This window comes from Monodelphis domestica, chromosome 5 (genome assembly GCF_027887165.1).
Source record: "Monodelphis domestica isolate mMonDom1 chromosome 5, mMonDom1.pri, whole genome shotgun sequence".
NCBI classification, from domain to species: domain Eukaryota; kingdom Metazoa; phylum Chordata; class Mammalia; order Didelphimorphia; family Didelphidae; genus Monodelphis; species Monodelphis domestica.
The window spans coordinates 56,840,466-56,860,176 of record NC_077231.1 but is presented as its reverse complement, the minus strand read 5'-3'; the positions used below and the strand labels follow the sequence as shown (position 1 = coordinate 56,860,176).

The following is a 19,711-nucleotide window of genomic DNA, read 5'->3' as shown; positions in this document are numbered from 1 at the left end:
GGGATTTGAAACCCAATGTCTTTCAGCTCTGAATCTTCTGAAATCCAGTCCTCACATTAACGTTTCTCTTCATCAATACTGGGGAGGTGCTAATTCCTTTCAAGACCCCCCAAAGCAGCTCCAGATAGAACCAACCAGAAGCTTTCCAGAACAGAGAAAAAGGAATCATTTCCACCTGTAGGTTTATATTAGTGCTTTTCTCTAGATGAGATTTTGGACTCTGAGTGTGTCTCGGGGGAAAAAAAAAATCACCCTTTTGCAGGTTTTGGTCACAATTTGTTTTTGGCTTTCCTACACAGAGAAATGAGAAAAGAAAATTGTTTCCAAGGGCAAAAAATTTTTGTGGGTCGACATATTTGCAGACAGAAAATGTTTGATAGTCAGTGATTCCACCTCACTGAGTTTGGAGTACACTTGGGCAAAGTCCAAGGGTATTTAAGTAGTATGTATGGAGCATTTCATACAAGCCCTATGTTTATAAAGCCTTCAGTCCCTGCTAGAATAACTGAAATCAAAGAAGTGGCCACACCTGGCAATCAACTGCAGCCACAGGCCAACCCTTTCAATTTGGCAAGCCTTTAAGAGCTTACTAAGGGCACAAGGGATACAAAGACTTAAAAAGCAAAGCAAAAACAGTTTCTGCCTGCCAGGAGCTTCCATTCTATTGGAGTGAAATTAAGACATTCATACATCCACTGGGAGAGTGAGGTTATAAACTGTATTGTTATTGTTGAGGCATTTCAATCAAGTCTCACACTGTGACCCCATTCGGGATTTTCCTGGCAAAGATATTGGACTAGTTTATGATTTCCTTCTCGAGCTCATTTTACAGTTGAGGAAACTGAGGCAAATAGGGGTAAAGTGACCTGCCCAGGGTCACACAGCCAGGAAGTGTCTGAGGACAGAGTGGAACTCAGAAAGTTGAGTCTTCCTGACTCCAGGCTGGGCTCTCTATCCAGTAAGCCTTATAGCTACCAGTGTACTTGACATCCCTACGGATAAATTTTTCATGACAAATGAAGAATGAAGAAGCATAAACCAAGGATGTGGGATTGGATGTAGGCTTTCCCGATTTTTGCCTGTGTGACTTAATCTGTAAAAGGAAAAGATTGGAGTTCTTAACATGTGCTCCATGAATATTTTTATTAGCTTAATAATTGAATTACAATATAATTGGTTTCCTCTGTGATCCTATGTATTTTATTTTATGCACTTAAATAATTATTTTGAGAAAGATTGCAAAGCTTCACCAGATGATCAAAGGGGTCCATCAAACATAAATATTAAGAAATAATTCATTGTCAGAATATTTCTTGCTGTTGTTTAATTATTCAGTTACGTCCAATTGTTTGTGAACATACTGTCCATATGATTTTCTTTGTAAAGATACTGGAATAATTTGACATTTTCTTCTCCAATGGATAAAGATAAACAAAGGTCACAAAAGTAATAAGTATATGAAGCCAGATTTGAACTTGGGTTTTCTTGATTTCTGTCCCATGGTCCTTACAAGTATTCTTAAATTCCAGTCCTTCTAGTACAGGCAATTTTATTTTACTGAACTTTTTCTCTAACCTGTCTCTTTGGTATAACATGCACAATTTTTTTTTCTATATTTCATTTCTAAGTCACATTTCTCTAATGTAAGTCTATGGGGTTAATGTAAGACTTACGGGTTAAATGAATGTCTTTCAGCTAAGCTCTCTACTTCTTGATTTAAAACATGTTGCCCTCATTCATGTGTAGACTTTGAGGTCACCAGTTTTATTTTGTTTCTGATTTTGAATTTTTTTCCAGTCCATCATTGGACTCGCCCCCCTTTTTTGAAATAGATATTTTTAATTTCAAATATTCCTCTAGTGCATATAAAACATTATTATTCATTTTTTAAACTGTGTTCCAAATTCTCTCCCTCTCTTATCCTTGAGAAGGTAGACAATAAGATATTAATTTTATCTGTGAAATCATGCAAAACATATCTCCCTATGAGACATATTGCAAGCACACATACAGACACATACATACACAAATCTCAAGAAAAAGAAGGTGAAAGAAGTTTGCTTCAATCTGAACTCAGAGTTCATAAATTGTCACCCAGAAGGGAGATAGCACTTTTTGTCATAGGTCCTTCAGAATTGTCTCGCATCATTTTCCTGATCAGAGTAGCTGTCTTTCACAGTTGATTATTCTTACACTCTTGCTATTATTGTATACAGTGTTCTCCTGGCTCTGCTCGTTTCACATTGCATGAACCCAAATGTCTTTCTTGGCTTTTTTTTTTTTGAAACTCCTTATTTCTTATAACACAATAGTATTATGTAATAATTATTCAACAAGTTGTTCAGCCATTCTCCAATGGATGGCGTTATTTTCCAATTCTTAGTCACTACAAAAAGAGCTGCTATATAATGTTTGCACAAATACTTCCTTTTCTCCTTTCTTTGATATCTTTGGGATACAGACCAAGTAGTGCTATAGCTGGGTCAAAGGGTATATACAGTTTATTACTCTTTGGACTAGTTCCAAATTGTCTCTCAAATTACTGGACTAGTCATAGCTGCCCCAACAGTGAGTCAGTGTCTCACTTTTTGCACATCCCTTCCAGCTTTTGTCACTTTCCTTTTCTGTCCTGTTAGCCACTTGATAAGTGAATCACTGAACTTTTCCATGAGTATTTGGCTTCCTATGCCATGCCAGTTACTTTCCATGATATAGTCATTGGCACAGTTAATTGCTAATAGAATATGCATTTTTGCTAGATACTGTAAAGTCTTCTCTTTCCTGGGCTGAGTGCATCATTTTTATATCTTCAGGTCTAATCCAAGAATGTAAATCCATTCCTTATACATCACAATAAACCATCTTTTCCCAAATTTGCCTATATCCTCTGGATGACAAGTAATGAGGACTCCCATGCACTTAAGGAATTCAGCTTCTTGGCAGGTCTTTAGATTTCCTGGCAATATTTCCTGGAGATATTTTTGCAGTTTCACTTCTCCCTCTCCCAATTAACAGAAACAACGAGAGACATCATGTGGGATTAATTTTTAAGGGAAATTCATTATGTACTAGATATATTCCCTGGTAAGGTGGAAATTCTCAACCATTTTTGTAAAAGGAATGGATGTCTGATTTGATATAGCTGCCTCAGTCTCTCTAAGCAGTAGAAGCTGCATACTCTGTTACTGTAATACAAAAAAAAATTCTTCTAGTTAAGGTTTATTGATTGGGTGATTGACAGGCATGAGGATAAAATTAAGAAATATTTCCAACTTATATAAGGTGCCATTCCATACAAATAGATGTAGAAATAGAAAAGAGTATAAATATATCATCAAAAATTACATATGTATGTTTAGTAATAATAACTAGCCTGTATATAACACATTAAAGTTTTATAAAGCAGTTTACAAATATTAACTCATTTCATCCCTACAACTCTATGAGGCTATTATTATTATGATGCTATTTTACAAATGAGGAAACTGAGGCAGACAGATTTTTTTTTTAAGGTGACTTTCCCAGGGGGCAAATAGCTAAGTAAATGTCTGAGATAGGATCTAAATTCAGGTTTTTCTGATCTCCTAGTTCAACACTGTATTCACACCATCTAGCTTTCTGAGTGTAAGAAGTAGATAATGGGATTCAATTAGAACTGCCAGGTTCACTTATGATGGTTCAAACCCATTAAGGAGGTAATATTTGACACATTTGGTAAGATGTATTGATGGCATGTTGAAGTTATGGCAATAAAAATATGCTACTGCTACTCCAAGAAGTCTCCACTCATTTAGGACAGTCTAGATTGTTTAGAAGTGGTTATACTTGGGAATAAAGAATGCTCCAGTCACTGTTGTAGCACAGTAGATTGCACATAGTAGGTACATAATAAAAAAAGATCTGGGATAGGAACTGAGCCTGTGGTTTTACTGCTATAAGGAACTCCAAGTGAGGATATTCCCTTTGTTAGTGTATGTTATAAATTTTTCTTTAACTCCCAGTCTTGGAAAGGCCCCCTAGGGTTTAAGTGTCTAATTCACTTGCCCAAGATCACATGAGAAGGATGTGTCAGAACTTAGGTTTGAGTTCCACATTTTCCTACCTTCAAACCACACTGACCCTATAAAAATAAATGTTGATTTGAATATATTAATTAAAGACTTTAAAAAATGTTTTAATGATTAGGATCCAGGACAAAGTGAAATTTTCCACTATGTTTTCAGCTATGCTGCTAATCGCCGTAGTTCCTTTAGATTACTTCCCATTTTATCCCATAGGTAATTTTTGTCACCAATTTTCTAGTGATTTATTTTCTTCTATAAATAGCCATCTTTCCACAAAGGTTTTATAGGCCTTTCCCAAGCTAATTCCTAAACACTGACAGAGTTCCTCCCCAAGCATGTAAAGTAATTAAAAAGAGAGAATGAGATAAGCCTCTGCATGCTTCAAAAATTCTGAATTCTCAATACTTATCACCTAATTTTTTATGGTCCAGCTAAAAGGCATGGGAAAATTGAGGCAATTCATTTACTCCTTCTTACTGAGTAGGAAAGGGAGCATATTTTCTTGGCTAAAGCACTGTCCACAAAGCTAGAAAGATCTGGGTTTGAGTTCAGTCTCTGAAATACATCAGCACTATGATCTTGGACAGCTCATTCAATCTTTTGGTGTCTGCTTGCAACAATTTTAAGTCTAAAAATTGCAAAACCATTAAGGCAATCTGGAATCTGAACTGGCAAAATCTGCACTGGTCAAGTTGGGGTTCTCAAGTTAGGGTTATTCACATTGATGAACTCATAAAATCAAAATAAAAAAACAGATGGAGAGAAGTTAAGTAAATCAAAAAATAAAACAAAACTAGGTTTTTAAAAGATATTTCTATGTGCTTTTGTCCTTTGAAAGGTAAAATGTAATTTTAGAAACTGAACAAAAACAACCTTTAATGTGTCAGTATATGTGTTTTGTGAATTGGAGCCCAGACTTTTCCATGTCTCATTTTCTTATTTGATGAAAATACCATTAATGTATTATGAGAAGTCTCTAACTTTTTCTTTCCATTTTCTTAATCCTAGGCCTGAGACATCAGGTCGCCTTCTCATGTTGCCAGTGATGACACAATGAAAAAAACTGGCAAGCAATAAATTAGAGCAGTACATCCTGTATCTTCTTCCATCTTCCAAGTCCCAACCACACTTCACCAGAGATTGGCCATATCCTTTCTGAGTATGTCTTTTCCTCTTTGGCTCATTATGAGGCCATTCCTGTAACCTGAATGTACTTTACACCAAAATAGTAGAAAAATTTATATACAACACTGGCTCTCTAAATATTAGGAAAGTCATATAATCCAATAGATTCTGAGTTCCTGGAGAGCAAAGACTCTCTTTTGTCTCTTTTTGTAACCTCATGCAGAGAACAATGCCTGGTACAAAGCATAGTACTTACTAAATATTTTTTTGACAAACATGTGACTTATATGTCTTATGGTATCCATACAGATATTGCCACTCTGGACAGTGCATTAATTATGTTTTGTTTATTTTGATACCTTTCCCCCCCTAAAAATGTAGAATTTCAGAAAAAAAAATCAAAGATATTGATCTACTAATGCTGGTGATTAATTATAAAAGAATGATGAGGAAGGGAAAATTTTAAGGGATTAAAAGTGAAAAGGAAAATTTCAGTATTTCTTTCATTGACTATTTTAAAAAATATTCTCCTTTATATATAGAAAGTTACAAAGTACATTTTCCTGCCTTCTAAAATATATAGTTTGGGGATTTAAATATCTGTATAAGATTATATATATATATATATTATATATTATATACATTCAAATAATCTCTAAATTAAGTGCCTACCTTAATTATAAGAAATAGAAATATATACAATATTCTCTTTGACCTGAAGGAGCCTAGAGATAATAATTGTACAAATTAGGCTATAAGAATATAAGAAGAATATAAAATCCTGTAAGATATGAGGAGAGAGAGGGAATATGCACAATATCATATTTATATTGCTCGATGGAATCTCTCATGTAGTTCTAAACTCAGCTCAAGCATTGCTTTTTATATAAAACCTCTACTGATTCTCCACTCCCAACATACTTCTTCCCTAGCTGCATGCATTTATTCTATATATACACTCAGGTGGCCCATAAAAGCTTTAAAGCAGACTTCTCCTATATCATTGTTGTCAGGTCCCTAGAGCAAGAGAGCTCCTACCTTCTATGACTCCTTCCTGCTTCCTCCACTCTGAGTTCTAGGAATACTCCTGAGAGGCAAAGGACTAGAATTTTTTTAATGCATATGACTTGAACTCCAACTAGTTTCCTTCCTTCTCAAGATTATTAATTGAGAGAAAAATACAACATTAAATATTATTTAGAAAGGAATATTTACTCAGGTGTGGCCATAAGAAGTCAATGGCCAATAAGGTACTTGAACCCAGAGTCTCTGAGTTGATAAATTGTACTCTTTCACTATGTAATAATATTCAAGGCTTCTTGATTCTTTCTATTTGGTTTCTCTAATCCAGTTCATATCCAGAATATACTATCAACCACCTAGTTCAGAAAACCTGAGTTCAAATCCCACCTTCATCCATTACCACTTATGTGATGTTGGAGAAGTAATTTAACTTCACTCAGAATGAGAATGCTGCTTAGGATCAGGGCAACTCATGAAAATTCTGTGGGGAATGTTGAACTATGATGCTGGCAGGGAATGTCCTGCCTCCAGCTTTTCTGCTATACTTAAATTCATGGTTAACTGAGCCTCAACCTCTGACTCAAAAATATTTCTGACTTGTATGCTATACTGGAACATTCTACAATCTTGTTTGAACAAAAGTTTAACAGTTAAACAATGGGGGAGAAGGTAATGAGAAGCAAAATGCATCAACATCAGGAGAGAATAAATAGACTGACACATTCTAATCTCAAAGGAACTTCCTTCAAGTCAAATTTGAGGTTCCTAATTGAAGAATTCTCCAAAGTATCTGTTGCACAAGGCAATGATAGACAGCTTCTGACATGCCAACAAAGAAGAAATCAGGCAGCTCAACAACTCCTCCTGTCACCTTCCCACATCCTTCACTATAAAAATCTGTCACTAAAACACAAAAAGAACATGGGTGATAGGATGGGGGTGTGAAGAATTAAAGCTTATAGTTTAACTAATATAAATTAGCACAGATCCTAAAATGCACAGAAATTTTACTAGTCTTTAATATAATCTTTTTCATGAGTTATCAGTAAAGCTCAAACATATAGGGTTGTGGGAACATAGATTTAGAGATAGAAAGGACAAGAGAGTTCACTTATCTCATTTTCTTCATTTTGCAAATAGTTATGGAATAGCTAGGGTTTGATCCAAGGTTCTCTTGCTACAAATTCAAATCTTTTCACCAAATCGTACTGCAGCTACCAAAGGGTTCTCATCTCTATACCTATTACGTGAGTCAGAATTCATTATCCTTTTATATTCAATTAGTCTTACTGAGATACTTCTCTAAGCAAAGTTTTGCAAGGTTTTCTCAATTGGGATCAATGTGACTTACCCACTATTGATATCATCACTTCTGAGACTTTTCCCAAGGATGTCCCCGTCACTCATGTAACCACCAACATCTACTTCTGAAGTCATGTCCAGATCACTGCTTCCTTTCTCATTCATATCAATCTGGGACATGTTTCCAAGGCGAGATACAGCAGCTCGACGGAGGGGTGTGGTATACATGAACCTGGAGGGGTCAGTATGGATGAAGCGACTAGCACTGCTTCTAGGATATCCACCTCCCAAGGATGGGGCATCCCCTGCCTGGAGTCTAGGACTAGCTTGACCCAGTCTCCAGGTCACTGGTGTGGATCGGCTTGTCAGGCTTGGTATGCTTCTTCCATTGACTTCAGTTGTCACAGTGCTATCAAATGTTGTCTCTAGGGTGCTGATAAAAGGAAAAAGAGTATACTGTTGGTTATGGGAAGGAACTAGTTAAAGAATACAATTCGAGTTGGAAAAGGAACTGAAATGACTTTTTCAATGCTGTAACTTCAACTTAAAGAAGCTTTGTGGCCTCTTCCTCCATCAAAGAAGATGGTAGTTCCTTGCTAAAATGGCACCAGTGCTTTGAAATAAAAATGTATCACCTTGATAACAAGTTAGTAAAACAATCCTCTGAACTGAGACTGGTATGTCTCAGACAAGAGATTTATCAATTGCTTGATCACTGAGAACACACTGTAATACTTTTGATTGTCATATGACTTAAATGGTATTCATAGCATCATTGATTTGGGGCAGGAAAGAACCTTAAAGGTCATTTTATCCAACATCTTAACTATGTTCATGAAGAAATTGGCTTAGGGTGGTTGAGTTCTTGTCTATGACCATGAAAGCTGTAATGGGCAGAAGTGAGATTTGATGCTGACTCCCAGTTAACATTATACTTTAGTTTCTCACTTAAAATTTTTTTAAATCCAAATATAACTGTCCAATCCAGGAAAGAAAGACATAGGTGATGAATAATTGTAAGTCCATCTTTTCCTAGAAATTCTATTCTTCCTTACTGGACTCAATATTAAACTATTTTGTTTTCTTCCTAAGCCCTAAGTCCCTAGACTATTCACTCAGTGACTCTTAATCAGAATTATTCTAGGGCAAACACTGTATAGTAATCCAGGATTATGATTAAACAGTTGATATCACTACTTGTATAATTTCACTTTAGCTGCAACCAATGCTACTGGGACTTTTGTGGTAAAGCACCAGTGAAGACATTTATTAAAGATGGTGCTAGCAACAGGTGAAATTCTCCAGAAAACAGATGGATGAGACATTCCTAGAGGAATTTGGAAAGAAGTAGGTAATGACTGGCCAATATATTCTGAAAATCTGCAATGCATGGATAATCACATTTTGCCACATTGTAAGTAGCTAATTTTGTATCTAGGGAAGTAATAAAAATTTCTTCTTCAAATCTAGTGGCCTAGCATGCTTGTAATAATAGCTGAATATTTTATATGTTGACTTCATGAACTCTCAATTGAGTCACCCTTGTTTATGACTCTATTATGTGATATTTCTATAATAAGGCATTGAAGTCTAGTATAATTTAAGTGATAACACTCTTAAATTATGTCCTACTCTTTCTTTAAAAGAGAATGGAATGAATTAATTTCCTTTATTCTGGGCAGAGATTCCCTCAGGAGTGTCCCAAGAAAATATTAATTCACTCTTTGAAGTTCCTCTTACTATCCTAAAGTAGTCTAACAAGACAAATGCAGACAGTAAAATGTCTTTAACTGAAAGTTGCCTTGTTGGTATGAAAGGAGAAATTTCCACTAGGGTCCTTACCATGTAAGTTAACCTGTTTTTCTCTTGGGTTTTCTCAAGTTTTGTTTTATCTATTTATCTATTTATTTATCGCTAGGCAGGGAAATTATCCCTAAGGCTTGATTGGTCTAAAGATCAAAGATGTTAGTCACCATCATGGCTTCCCCACCAACCTAATTTATAAAAAGGCCAGCCCACTGGGACTTAGTGTCCTTGGACATAAAAGGCATCTTACTGCCATGGAAGTCATAAATCACATATCTGCCCAAATACAACAAACTAATAAGATTTCTTTCTATATGAAAATAGGACAGACTGTGTCTCCCTGAATCACTATTGTATACTCCTGAGCAGCTTTTCCAAGTTATTTCTAGGTGAAATTCTTTTTATTAAATATTGGAGGAGCACTTCAAGTGTCTTATTTTGTTCCAGTCCAAAGCCTGACCATCACAATGGCTACAATCAAGATTGGCTTGCATTAAATGAAAATGTTTGTATTTTTCTGAGAAAATATCATTTATGTTAGAAAAATATGATGTGCAAGAAATCCATGACATAAGGAATACACAATTTCGGGGGAAAAAAAAGATATTGCTGATTTTAAGTCCTTTCAGTTCTGTTTGACTCTTTGTGACCCAATTTGGATTTTTCTCAACAAAGATAGTGAACTGGTTTGTCATTTCCTTATTCAACTTATTTTATAGATAAGAAACTGAGACAAACAGGATTAAGTTAGTCACCTAGTTGGGAAGTGTCTGAGATAAGATTTCCACTCTGGAGGATTAGTCTTCCTGCCTCCTGGCCCAATACTCTATGCACTGCACAATCTAGGTACTCTAATGAAAGATATGCCTAATTTAAATTAAATGGAGAAAGTTCCTACACAAAAATGAAATAATGGCTCCTTCCCACCTTCCAATAGCAAAATATTTTGACTATTGCTAATAAAAGATGGAAAACCATGTTATTTTCTTTTGGGAATCAAAAAGGAATCATTTTTCTGCATGTTGAAATAAATTGCTTTTATTCTCTATTTACAGATCAACATTTTTAACAAAAAATAGTTTTATTAAGTTCTTGATTGAAATTTTGTTTGCTCCTATTACTGTAGAAATAAAGAAAACCTGTGGCTTATCTGAGTCCCCCGAAGACTAGACATTGTCTCTTCTAAATTCTGTCTTAGATCTGCTATATTTTTCACCGTTCGCATTCTTCTTGTTTCTGGATCTTCCCCTAGGAAAAAAAAATTAAATTAAATTAAGATCTTGACAAATAGCATAATGCCCTTCCCAGATGAACACATTTAGCTTTTGATACGCTCTTTTTTGTGTGTGAAAATTAAGTAAAGAGAAAAGCACATGAAAACAACAGGATGTTGTAAGCCAGGGGCCATATGTTAAACATGAATAGAAATAAAATGTAATAAGGTAGCAAAGGTATTCATTTGTAGACAGCTAGTAACAAAAGAGTACCTTTGAGCTCTGAAACCCTCTTTATCTCAAAAATATTATACACAGTTAGAACTTCATGCTTAGATCACTCTGTGACCTTATGATTATCATGGAGGAGAAACATGTTTATGAACATAATTTACCAAACTTAAATGATATGGGCTTAATTATGTCTTTGAAAACCTAACCCAAAGCACAATAATGAAATAATGGGATCTCTATCATCAGATGGCATTCCTTAGTAAGTTAGTTTATTTTATTTTAAACCCTTATCTTCTGTCTTAATATCAGTTCTAAGAAAGAAGACTGGCAATGACTAGGTAATCTGGGTTAAGGGACTTGCCCAGGAAAACATTAAATGAAGGTCCTTTTGCCTACAAACCTGGTCCTCCATCCACTCTGCTACAGAGCTGTCCATTCCTTACCAACTTTAGAAATCACCTTTGGGCAAAAAGAACCACATTGCCTGGCACCTACCTGACACTAAGTACATGAATGTTAAAAAAAATTATATAGGACCTACTATGTGCCCAGCAATGTGCAAGAGCAATATTAAGCCATTTCATCCTCACAACAACCCTGGAAAGTAATTGTTATTACTCTCCCTCTTCCATGATCAAAGAGACTAGGGCAGACAAGTTAAGTGGTTTGTCTAGGATGATGCAGCTAGTAATTATCTGAGACTAGATTTGAACTAGGGTCTCCCAGATTCCAGACTTGGTATTCTATTCATTTATGGTCCTAGCTTGACATGAAAATGGACCCATTTCTTGGGCTTCTCCTAGACATAAGCACCAATTTTCTCATCCCTTCCTTCAGGGACTGCTTGGCTTTGGAAAACAAACCTACATAACTTTTATATTGCCCAGAACTCTAGTGGACAAAGAGAGCCTAGAGTTGCTAAAGAATGATATTCTTATTCAGGACTTCTTGAGCCTTTTTTGTTGTTATTGTTTGGTTGTTTTATTCATTTGTTTGTCATGCATTACATTATGAAACAGAGGCAGAGTTCAGTGACTTGCCCAGGGTCACACAGCTATTAAGTATCTGAGAGCAGATTGGAGCTCAGGAAAAGTATATGTATTTGTGTATATTATATATGTGTGTGTGCATATATACACACATATTTATACATGAATATACACATAAATGTAAGTATCTACACATATACACACATATATAATATATATAATTATTATAAGTTTTTAGTTTGGCACTTTATTACCACTTAGTGGCTCCTTTCTACACTGCATATGGTCAGTTTAACTCTTGAAATTTATTGTGTATATATATATATATATGTATATATATATATAATATGCTTGACATCTATTTTACATAGAGATTTACTTATATATACATATACTATATGACATATTATAGCTTTAAATTATCAACTGGGTTTTTGAGAACCCCAAGTTTGCCCCTCTCCCCTGAGGGAAGTCCCAGACTGATTCTATTCAGACTGAACAATAGACCTTAAAGTACTTAAAGATCCCAGTTTGGGTGGGACACATAGAAAGTCAAATGTTAAACGCCTTTTTTGTCTGAGTAGTTTCTCCCATTATATCAGAGTCTTCTCCCAGGTAGCCCAGCCCTGGGCTGGAGCATTTCCTTTGGTATCCCTTGTAAAGCATCAGCCTCTCCCTGATCATCCTGTCTTTGACTTTTTATTTCCCCGTAGCCATTGTCAAGTCAATCAATCATATTTCCCTGTCCTTAGTTCCCCAAAAGGTATATATAAGTCCCAAGTTCCATGAATCTTTGGAGAATCCTCTCACAGGGCGATCCTCTCAGAGATACTGTTCCCAGAGTCCCAGAGCCCTTGGCTTTGTGTGGTGGCCAAATTATTGAACACTATCTCTTTCCTGATTAAAGACTGGTTTTTACTGACTACTTTAGTGGTTCTGTGTTTCTCCAGGCTGACAACACTAAAGTAAATATATAAATATATATTTATATAATATATGCTATGCTTATATGTGTCTAGATGCATGTATGTGTGTGTTTCATAGACCCCTAGTTAAGAACTTCTGTATGTGTGTGTCTCTCACCATTCAATTCAAAGTTATAGATCTTTGTAATGGGATCAATAGTTATATAAGAGAATCATATACTCGAGTTGCCAAGTAACATGACTATTAAATCTAGAGTCAAGAAGCCTGAGTTCAAATCCTGACTAGCTGGATGAAGCGGGACAAGTCACTCAACCTCTGCTTCAGTTTTTTCTTCTTTAAGAAGGGGATAAGAAGAGAAGTTGCCTGCCAGGGAGGTTGTAAGGATCCAGTGAGATAACATGTATAAAGTGCTTTGCAAACCTTAAAACTCTACTCAAAAACAAGCTATTATTTTATGGTGGAGAGAGAAATTTTCCCTTTTTTTTTGTCATGGAAAATGCTTGTTAAATGATGAGTGAAGAAAATAAGGCAACAGAGAAGAAAGCTTTCTTAACTTTGGCTTCAGGAGGGAGCATGCAAATGTGTGTTTTTTATGGTGCAAGATGTATATGTATAACCAAATAGAAAGCCATGTAGAGTAATGTATTATGTATAATCATGTATTCTATAGACAAAACGTCATGGATCAATTTAAGGAATAAGAGAGCTATTGAGATGACTGCCTGTAGCAGAGGATACAAATCTTGAGCATAATTCTCATTCAAGGACCACAAATGCTGTGATTGTGCCTGAAACAACAGCCTCTTTCTCTCACGTTCATCCTAAAACAAGGATGAAGCCTCGATCTCAAAAAGGGAGAAGTGAGCAAGTACCTTGAAGGGAAAATACCAGGTGTTCCTTGGTGGGGAAAAATCATGAGAGAACTGCACAGGAGGGGTACCTCCCCAAGCTACTTCTGAGACTGCTAGAGCCTCCACAGAGCTGCTACTATTAAGCCTAGAAGTGAAATCTTGGGGCCAAAAAGGACTATAGCTTAACTTTGCGGAAGATACACTGAGTCCATGGAATCAGATCAAACTGACTTTGCTGCTAGGAACAAAATGGTGACATCCTCACTTCTCCATTTTTCCTATTGTTCTGACACTCATCCTGTGTCTTATTCCTATTCTTCATTTCTTTATGATTTTGTTAACAATCTATATTTGCCACAGCTGTACCACTCTCCAGGAAAAAAAAAAAGTTCCTCTTAGATATCATTTGTGTTTCTGGGAGATTAAATGCAGATGTGAGGGAGGCTATGATTGACCAGGTATACAGAGAGAGGAAAGAACCATGATTTTTCAAAACAATGAGACCACTAGCAAGGGGCCTGAATTGAACCAAAGATTTTGTAGATACATATATTAGTATACATCTATAAAAACAAAAATGAATAAGGGAATTCTTTCCACCAAGCAAGACAGGAAATAATCCAGCAATTTCCTAGTGGAAGGAGGTTTAATGAGTGAACAGAATTCCTTCCAGTCTCAGACAGTGCCCTCATTTTATTCCTTCCAAATTTCTCTCCTTTGGTGAAAGGAGCTCTATCCCCCCCTGAAGGGTGGTATAAAGGAAATTAATAAATACTTCTTAATGATGACGACTATATTAAAAATAAAACTCTTCCTATAAAATTCCTAACCCTATCCTTTCATGATTATTTCCAGTATAGAAGGAATACAGGTTCTCAAAGAACCCTTTTTTTCTTGACAACCTCATTTTCTGAATGCCTAAAACCTGTCTTCAAGAAACCCCCAGAATGACAATAAACCCTCAAACTTTCCTTGATCACTCAAAACAGGATTAGCTAAAATAATCAAATCTTAAATACCCTTTTAGTGTTCTTAGTTCTCTTATTGGTATTAGGCTGTTCCCAGGTAGTCTAGCCTCTGGCTATGTCCTCTTTCCCTAGCTTCTACATAAGCCCTTCAGTTATCCTTCCTTTTCACATGTGCCCTAACGCAGGAGACCCTGAGGTCTACAGTTCAGTGAAAATTCCAATTTTTAGTGTTTTTCCTAGACAGAGTCTTAGAGCTAGGTGGCTCTGTATGGTGTATGTAACGATTCTGTGTGGTGGACATGTGTAAGAGAATTGGATCCCTTTTCCTGATTAAAAGATGTTCTTTTGTAACTTCTCTGGTGGTTTTGTGTTGTTGTTGTTGTTTTTTAAGTTCACTATATACACACATATGTGACGTGTGACAATATAAAATACCCCAAGTCCTTTAGTTAAAAGGAAATTCCCATTATTGACATTTTTCCTGAGATAATATTCATTCCAGAGTGGTTGGCTCTATGTGGTAGCTATAATCATTAAAACTAAATTGTTTGTTATTATCAGCATCCAGGTGAGAAATGAAAAACAAAGACCTGGCAGAAAATATAAAAATTATAAAAAAGTTTCATATATACCTATCTATTGATAATCTCTATCAATTGATAGATAGATAGATAGATAGATAGATAGATAGATAGATAGATAGATAGATAGATAGAGATTATCAATTCTTGGTACCTTGATATGATTTTGCCTCGATTACCCCCTCCATTTTTCTTTAATCCTCTTTACCAAAATACAAGGTACAAGATGAACTTTTGAAAAAACCCTTATTGGCTTGCCAACTGAGAAAGGCTAGGAGTGATCTATTTTTTCCCCCTTCAGATAGAAAAAGCTTTGTAGAACACATAAATTCTATGGTTTAGGAGAGAGACCTCTTGACAGATGTGGAGAAAGATGTCACTACTAGTAAAGGAATAGCAGTGGGAGTTTCAGAAGAAAATGAAGAGGAAAGAACATTTTCAAAATCTGATCAAAGGAGATGGAGACAAAAGAGACAGGGAGTTAAAGGAGGACAAATAGAAGGGTTTCTAAGTTCAGAAAGAAGGAGGCCATACCTAACATAGTTGTTGAAAATATAATTAAACTTGGAAGTCTCAGTTCCCAGGGTAAATCACTTCAGTTCTGCCCTCTGGATTCCTAAGCTACATTCAGACATTTCCACGACCTGAAAAGCTTGCTTACTAACTAAACATCAATTTCATTTCCTCCATGCCTGGGCTTATTTGAACTACTTCAGTGGCAGTGTTTTTTCAAGAATATCATCTGTATTTCCACTGATTCTATTTGAACTGCCTTTTTGGAACATCCACTTTTATCTCCCTTTTAATTTCCTCTTGCAATCCAACAGGCATCTTAAGCTCTTGATTTTCACTTACAGATTCTTTTGTTAGCTTCTCCCATTCAAGGATATAAGCCTTTCATTCTTTTGATTCCTTCCTATTTTTTCATTGATTTTCCTCATCATCATTTCTACACATCAGTGTTCCAATCATGACAATCATATGAATAAAGTCTTGGGAATGGCAAATACGAATTTTCTCCTCACACTTAAGAAGCAAAATACTATAGACTCTACAATTCACATATAATCCTGCACAAGTGATAACATTTAGATTAAGTAAAGTAAAAATGGGTTAATGGCTAAATGGTTAATTGTTAAAGACAAATGAAAGGGTATAGAAAGTCCACCAAAATTCCCAACTGCATCGGCCATCTTAAATATTATCTACACAATAACTAGGAGAAATTTAGAAATTAATTATGATGCAAAATTTGAATATATTCAGAAAATATAACTTTACACAGATTTATTTTTAAATAAGAAATAAAAGTTAACTGGGAAAAACAAAAACCAAAGTTTACTGTGATAAAGTTAGTTCCTCTCCATTATATAATTGTTGTTGTTGAGTTGTTCAGTCATGTCTGACTCTTTATGACTCCATTTTGGGTTTTCTTAGCAAAGATACTGGAGAAGTTTGCCATTTTTTTTCTCCAGGGGACTATTGTAAACAGATTAAATTATTTACCCAGGATCACACAGCTAGTGAGTTTCTGAGACTGCATTTGAACTCAGGTCTTCCTAACTCCACATCTAGTACTCTTCCTATTGAATCACTTAGCTGCCTCATTCTATACTACTAATTATTAATGTATTATTCTGATTCTTTTGGGGCTTTTGATAATACAACAACCAAACTACTTTGTTTTTGCTAACAAGGTTTTTACTCCCAGTGGAAACCATTAGCAAATGTCCTAAATTTTTAATTATTTTACTACTTAATCACAGACCATGTCATCAACATAGTTATCAGTCTTTCTTTTAAGCCCTTATCATGTAAATAATAATTAATTCTATCAGAATTATGATATTCTAATGAAAAGGAGAATTATACATGTATCAACTCTGGATCACAGAGCATTATTTCCCATATAGGATGGACATGAACTATGCTATTATTTTGAATGGCATAGCATGATGCATTTTGGGAAATAATCCTAGTCTTGTGCCCAACAGTATAGATTCCCAAAGTCTTTTATATGAGATTTCCAAAGCATATCTTTCTACTCCAGAACGCTGTGAAAACATTGCTAACAGCTTTTTTAAAACACTAAAAAAAATAATAATCACACATCCCTATAAATGAAATACAGACCAAACTTGATAAATAGCTCATGTTACTCAGGTTAAAATAAAGTATTTGGGCTGAATGAAAGGTTTCAAAAGACTAACTAGTAAGAGGCCATTTTGAGTCAGACCTATAGCTGTCTTAAACACATGGCATAGATACTCAGATTCTTGGAAGTTTCGTAACTTTTGAATAATCTTTACAAGAAAGATGTTTTATTAGGGAATGACTCTTGGCATGATTCATTCTCTGTCATCATTGTTATTAAGCTTATTATTCTCTGTCTTTCTTCTTCCACTCCCTCAGTGGGATTTGATTGCTGACTCAGAAAGGCAATCTATCTCTACAGGAAAATTAAAATAAAATGACCAAAAGTGCATATCTGGTTAAAAAGGCTTTAAAAGTCAGGAAGTGACACAACTACATTTAGAAGTTCTTCCCTGACAGTCATTCTCAAGAACATTTATTCAGGGAACACAAGGAATAATGTGTCATATGCACAAACACCCTCTAACAACTGGCTTATCATTCCCATAAGGCAATTGACAAAGACTGTCAAATGATAGGCTTCCACTTAGCATCTTGTAAAAACCCCTACACAAATTCCAGGGACCAAGATCAAGGAAATGTAAAATCTAAAACAATAAACACCACCACAAAATAAAATCAAAATAAAAATCCAGCCATTTGTGAAGCAAGAATTAGTCTAGTTTGTTACCATATCTTCAGAGCATAAGGGAGATGAATTAAGAATAGCTCTCTGGTCTTTGAGGTAAACAGCTTTTACATACAATATCATTTTTATATACTATTCAATGTATTAAAAGCAACATAACACATGGAGTAAAGTGCTGATGAGGTAAACTTCAGCTGACTGAACATCCTATTCAATCTCAGTTTAAACCTAATCTTGGCCATTCAGGCGTCTATGAAAGTAGAACTTGTTTAAGCCGAACAGCCTTAAAAAGCTGAGCAATATGAATATTTTTCCCTTGATGACAGTGCTCAGAGCTCTCTCTAATTCCAGTTCAGAAGGTTCCAGATTCCCTCTATGATAATAATAACAAACTATAGAAATATAATAACATAATATAATAACAAATCTTCTGATAAGTGAATGGAAGCTACATTGATTATCAGAATCATGTAATCAATACCACATGTCCACATGTGAAAACGAGAAATCACTGGCTAGGTTGGCTTAATTTCTTTAACAAGTAACTCCTAATGAAAGTGTGCTTCAAACATTTATACATTTTTATAAACATGGATTCAAAGGTAGTAAATTTAGCATGCAAAAATGCTTCCCTGCAAAAAGCTAAATTTATCATTAATTTCTTTCAAAACAGATTTCATGTTCTATTATACTGAGTTTGAGCACTAGCAAAACAGAAATAGAAAATCTGATTAAATTTTTTAATCAATAAAACTCTATAGAAGAGGTATGTAACCTTATTAGTATCACAGATCCCTTTGGTAACCTGGTGAAATCTGTGGACCATTTCTCAGAATATTTTAAAATCATTATAGGAAATGCTTTCAGTCAGAGAATGGTGAAAATTAGAATGTATTTTTTTCATCCAATTTCACCTATACCCTGAAATCCCTCCTTATACCCTTTGAGGGTCCATGAGCCCTAGTTTATGAGCCCCAGCCCTACCTAAATCAGTAACTTTGATGCCAAAATTTACTACTGAATTCGGAGTTCACTAGAATGACCTAGTTTAAAAAGTCTGAACACAGCACTGCCTCTCATCCACATAATTGTGCAAAATGTCTTAAATGTACCTACTAGGGAACATTTCCTGTCAGAATGTGAAAGGCATAGAATGAAGCTGACAAAATTGATATCTGCTTCCCAAATGCATTATCAGTACCTGTTAGTGTTAGTAGACGAGGAGATAATTAATAAGGGTAATTTGCAGAGGTGAGCTGGGGCATGGGGAGGAATTGGGGTGGGGAGCAATACCTATGGGTGGGAACAACAAATATCTATTGTCTTACTTTCTAATTGATTGTTCAACAAGTATTTATTAGCCAAGCACTGTGGTAGACATTTATAGTACAAGTACAAGGAATGAACAAAATGCCTACTCATTCCATGGTTATCTTTGAGAAGCACGACACCTATAATCTCATTTAAACACCATTTTATAGATCAGTTGCTTGCAAAGGAGAAAAAAAATCCATGAAAAGATAGTTTAGGTAGAATACATATACTATCCATGTAAATCAAAATAGTGAAGTTTTTTGTTTTGTTTTTTCATTCCATGGAGAGTGCCTACTAGAGGCAAGAAACTGCATGATTTTGGATTTTGGCACATGGTTTTGAGAGAAAAATTATCAATATTGAAATAAATATTTATGAATAAACTGGGAGCCTTTGAATTTAAACAGCTGAAACTAAGTGGTTGATACCAAGACAGATTGTCATTATTTGCACTCTCAAAATAAATTTAGATGCCGATTCTCACTTTTTTAAAGCAATAACTGAGAAAGATAAGAAATATGCAAAATATTC

The 19,711-nt window shown here is 35.2% G+C and overlaps 1 protein-coding gene across 39 annotated transcripts in view; it reads right to left on the bottom strand.

Moving 5' to 3' along the window:
- NAV3 (neuron navigator 3) overlaps positions 1-19,711 on the bottom strand; it is a 1,103,979-nt gene that overhangs the window by 192,510 nt on the left and 891,758 nt on the right. For all 39 annotated transcript variants that reach the window (XM_056798500.1, XM_056798493.1, XM_056798499.1 and 36 more), the window contains 2 exons: positions 10,460-10,568; positions 7,564-7,947 (listed from right to left, as the gene is read on the bottom strand). In XM_056798500.1, coding sequence (XP_056654478.1) covers positions 7,564-7,947; positions 10,460-10,568 — 493 coding nt within the window. The remainder of the gene's footprint in view (positions 1-7,563; positions 7,948-10,459; positions 10,569-19,711) is intronic.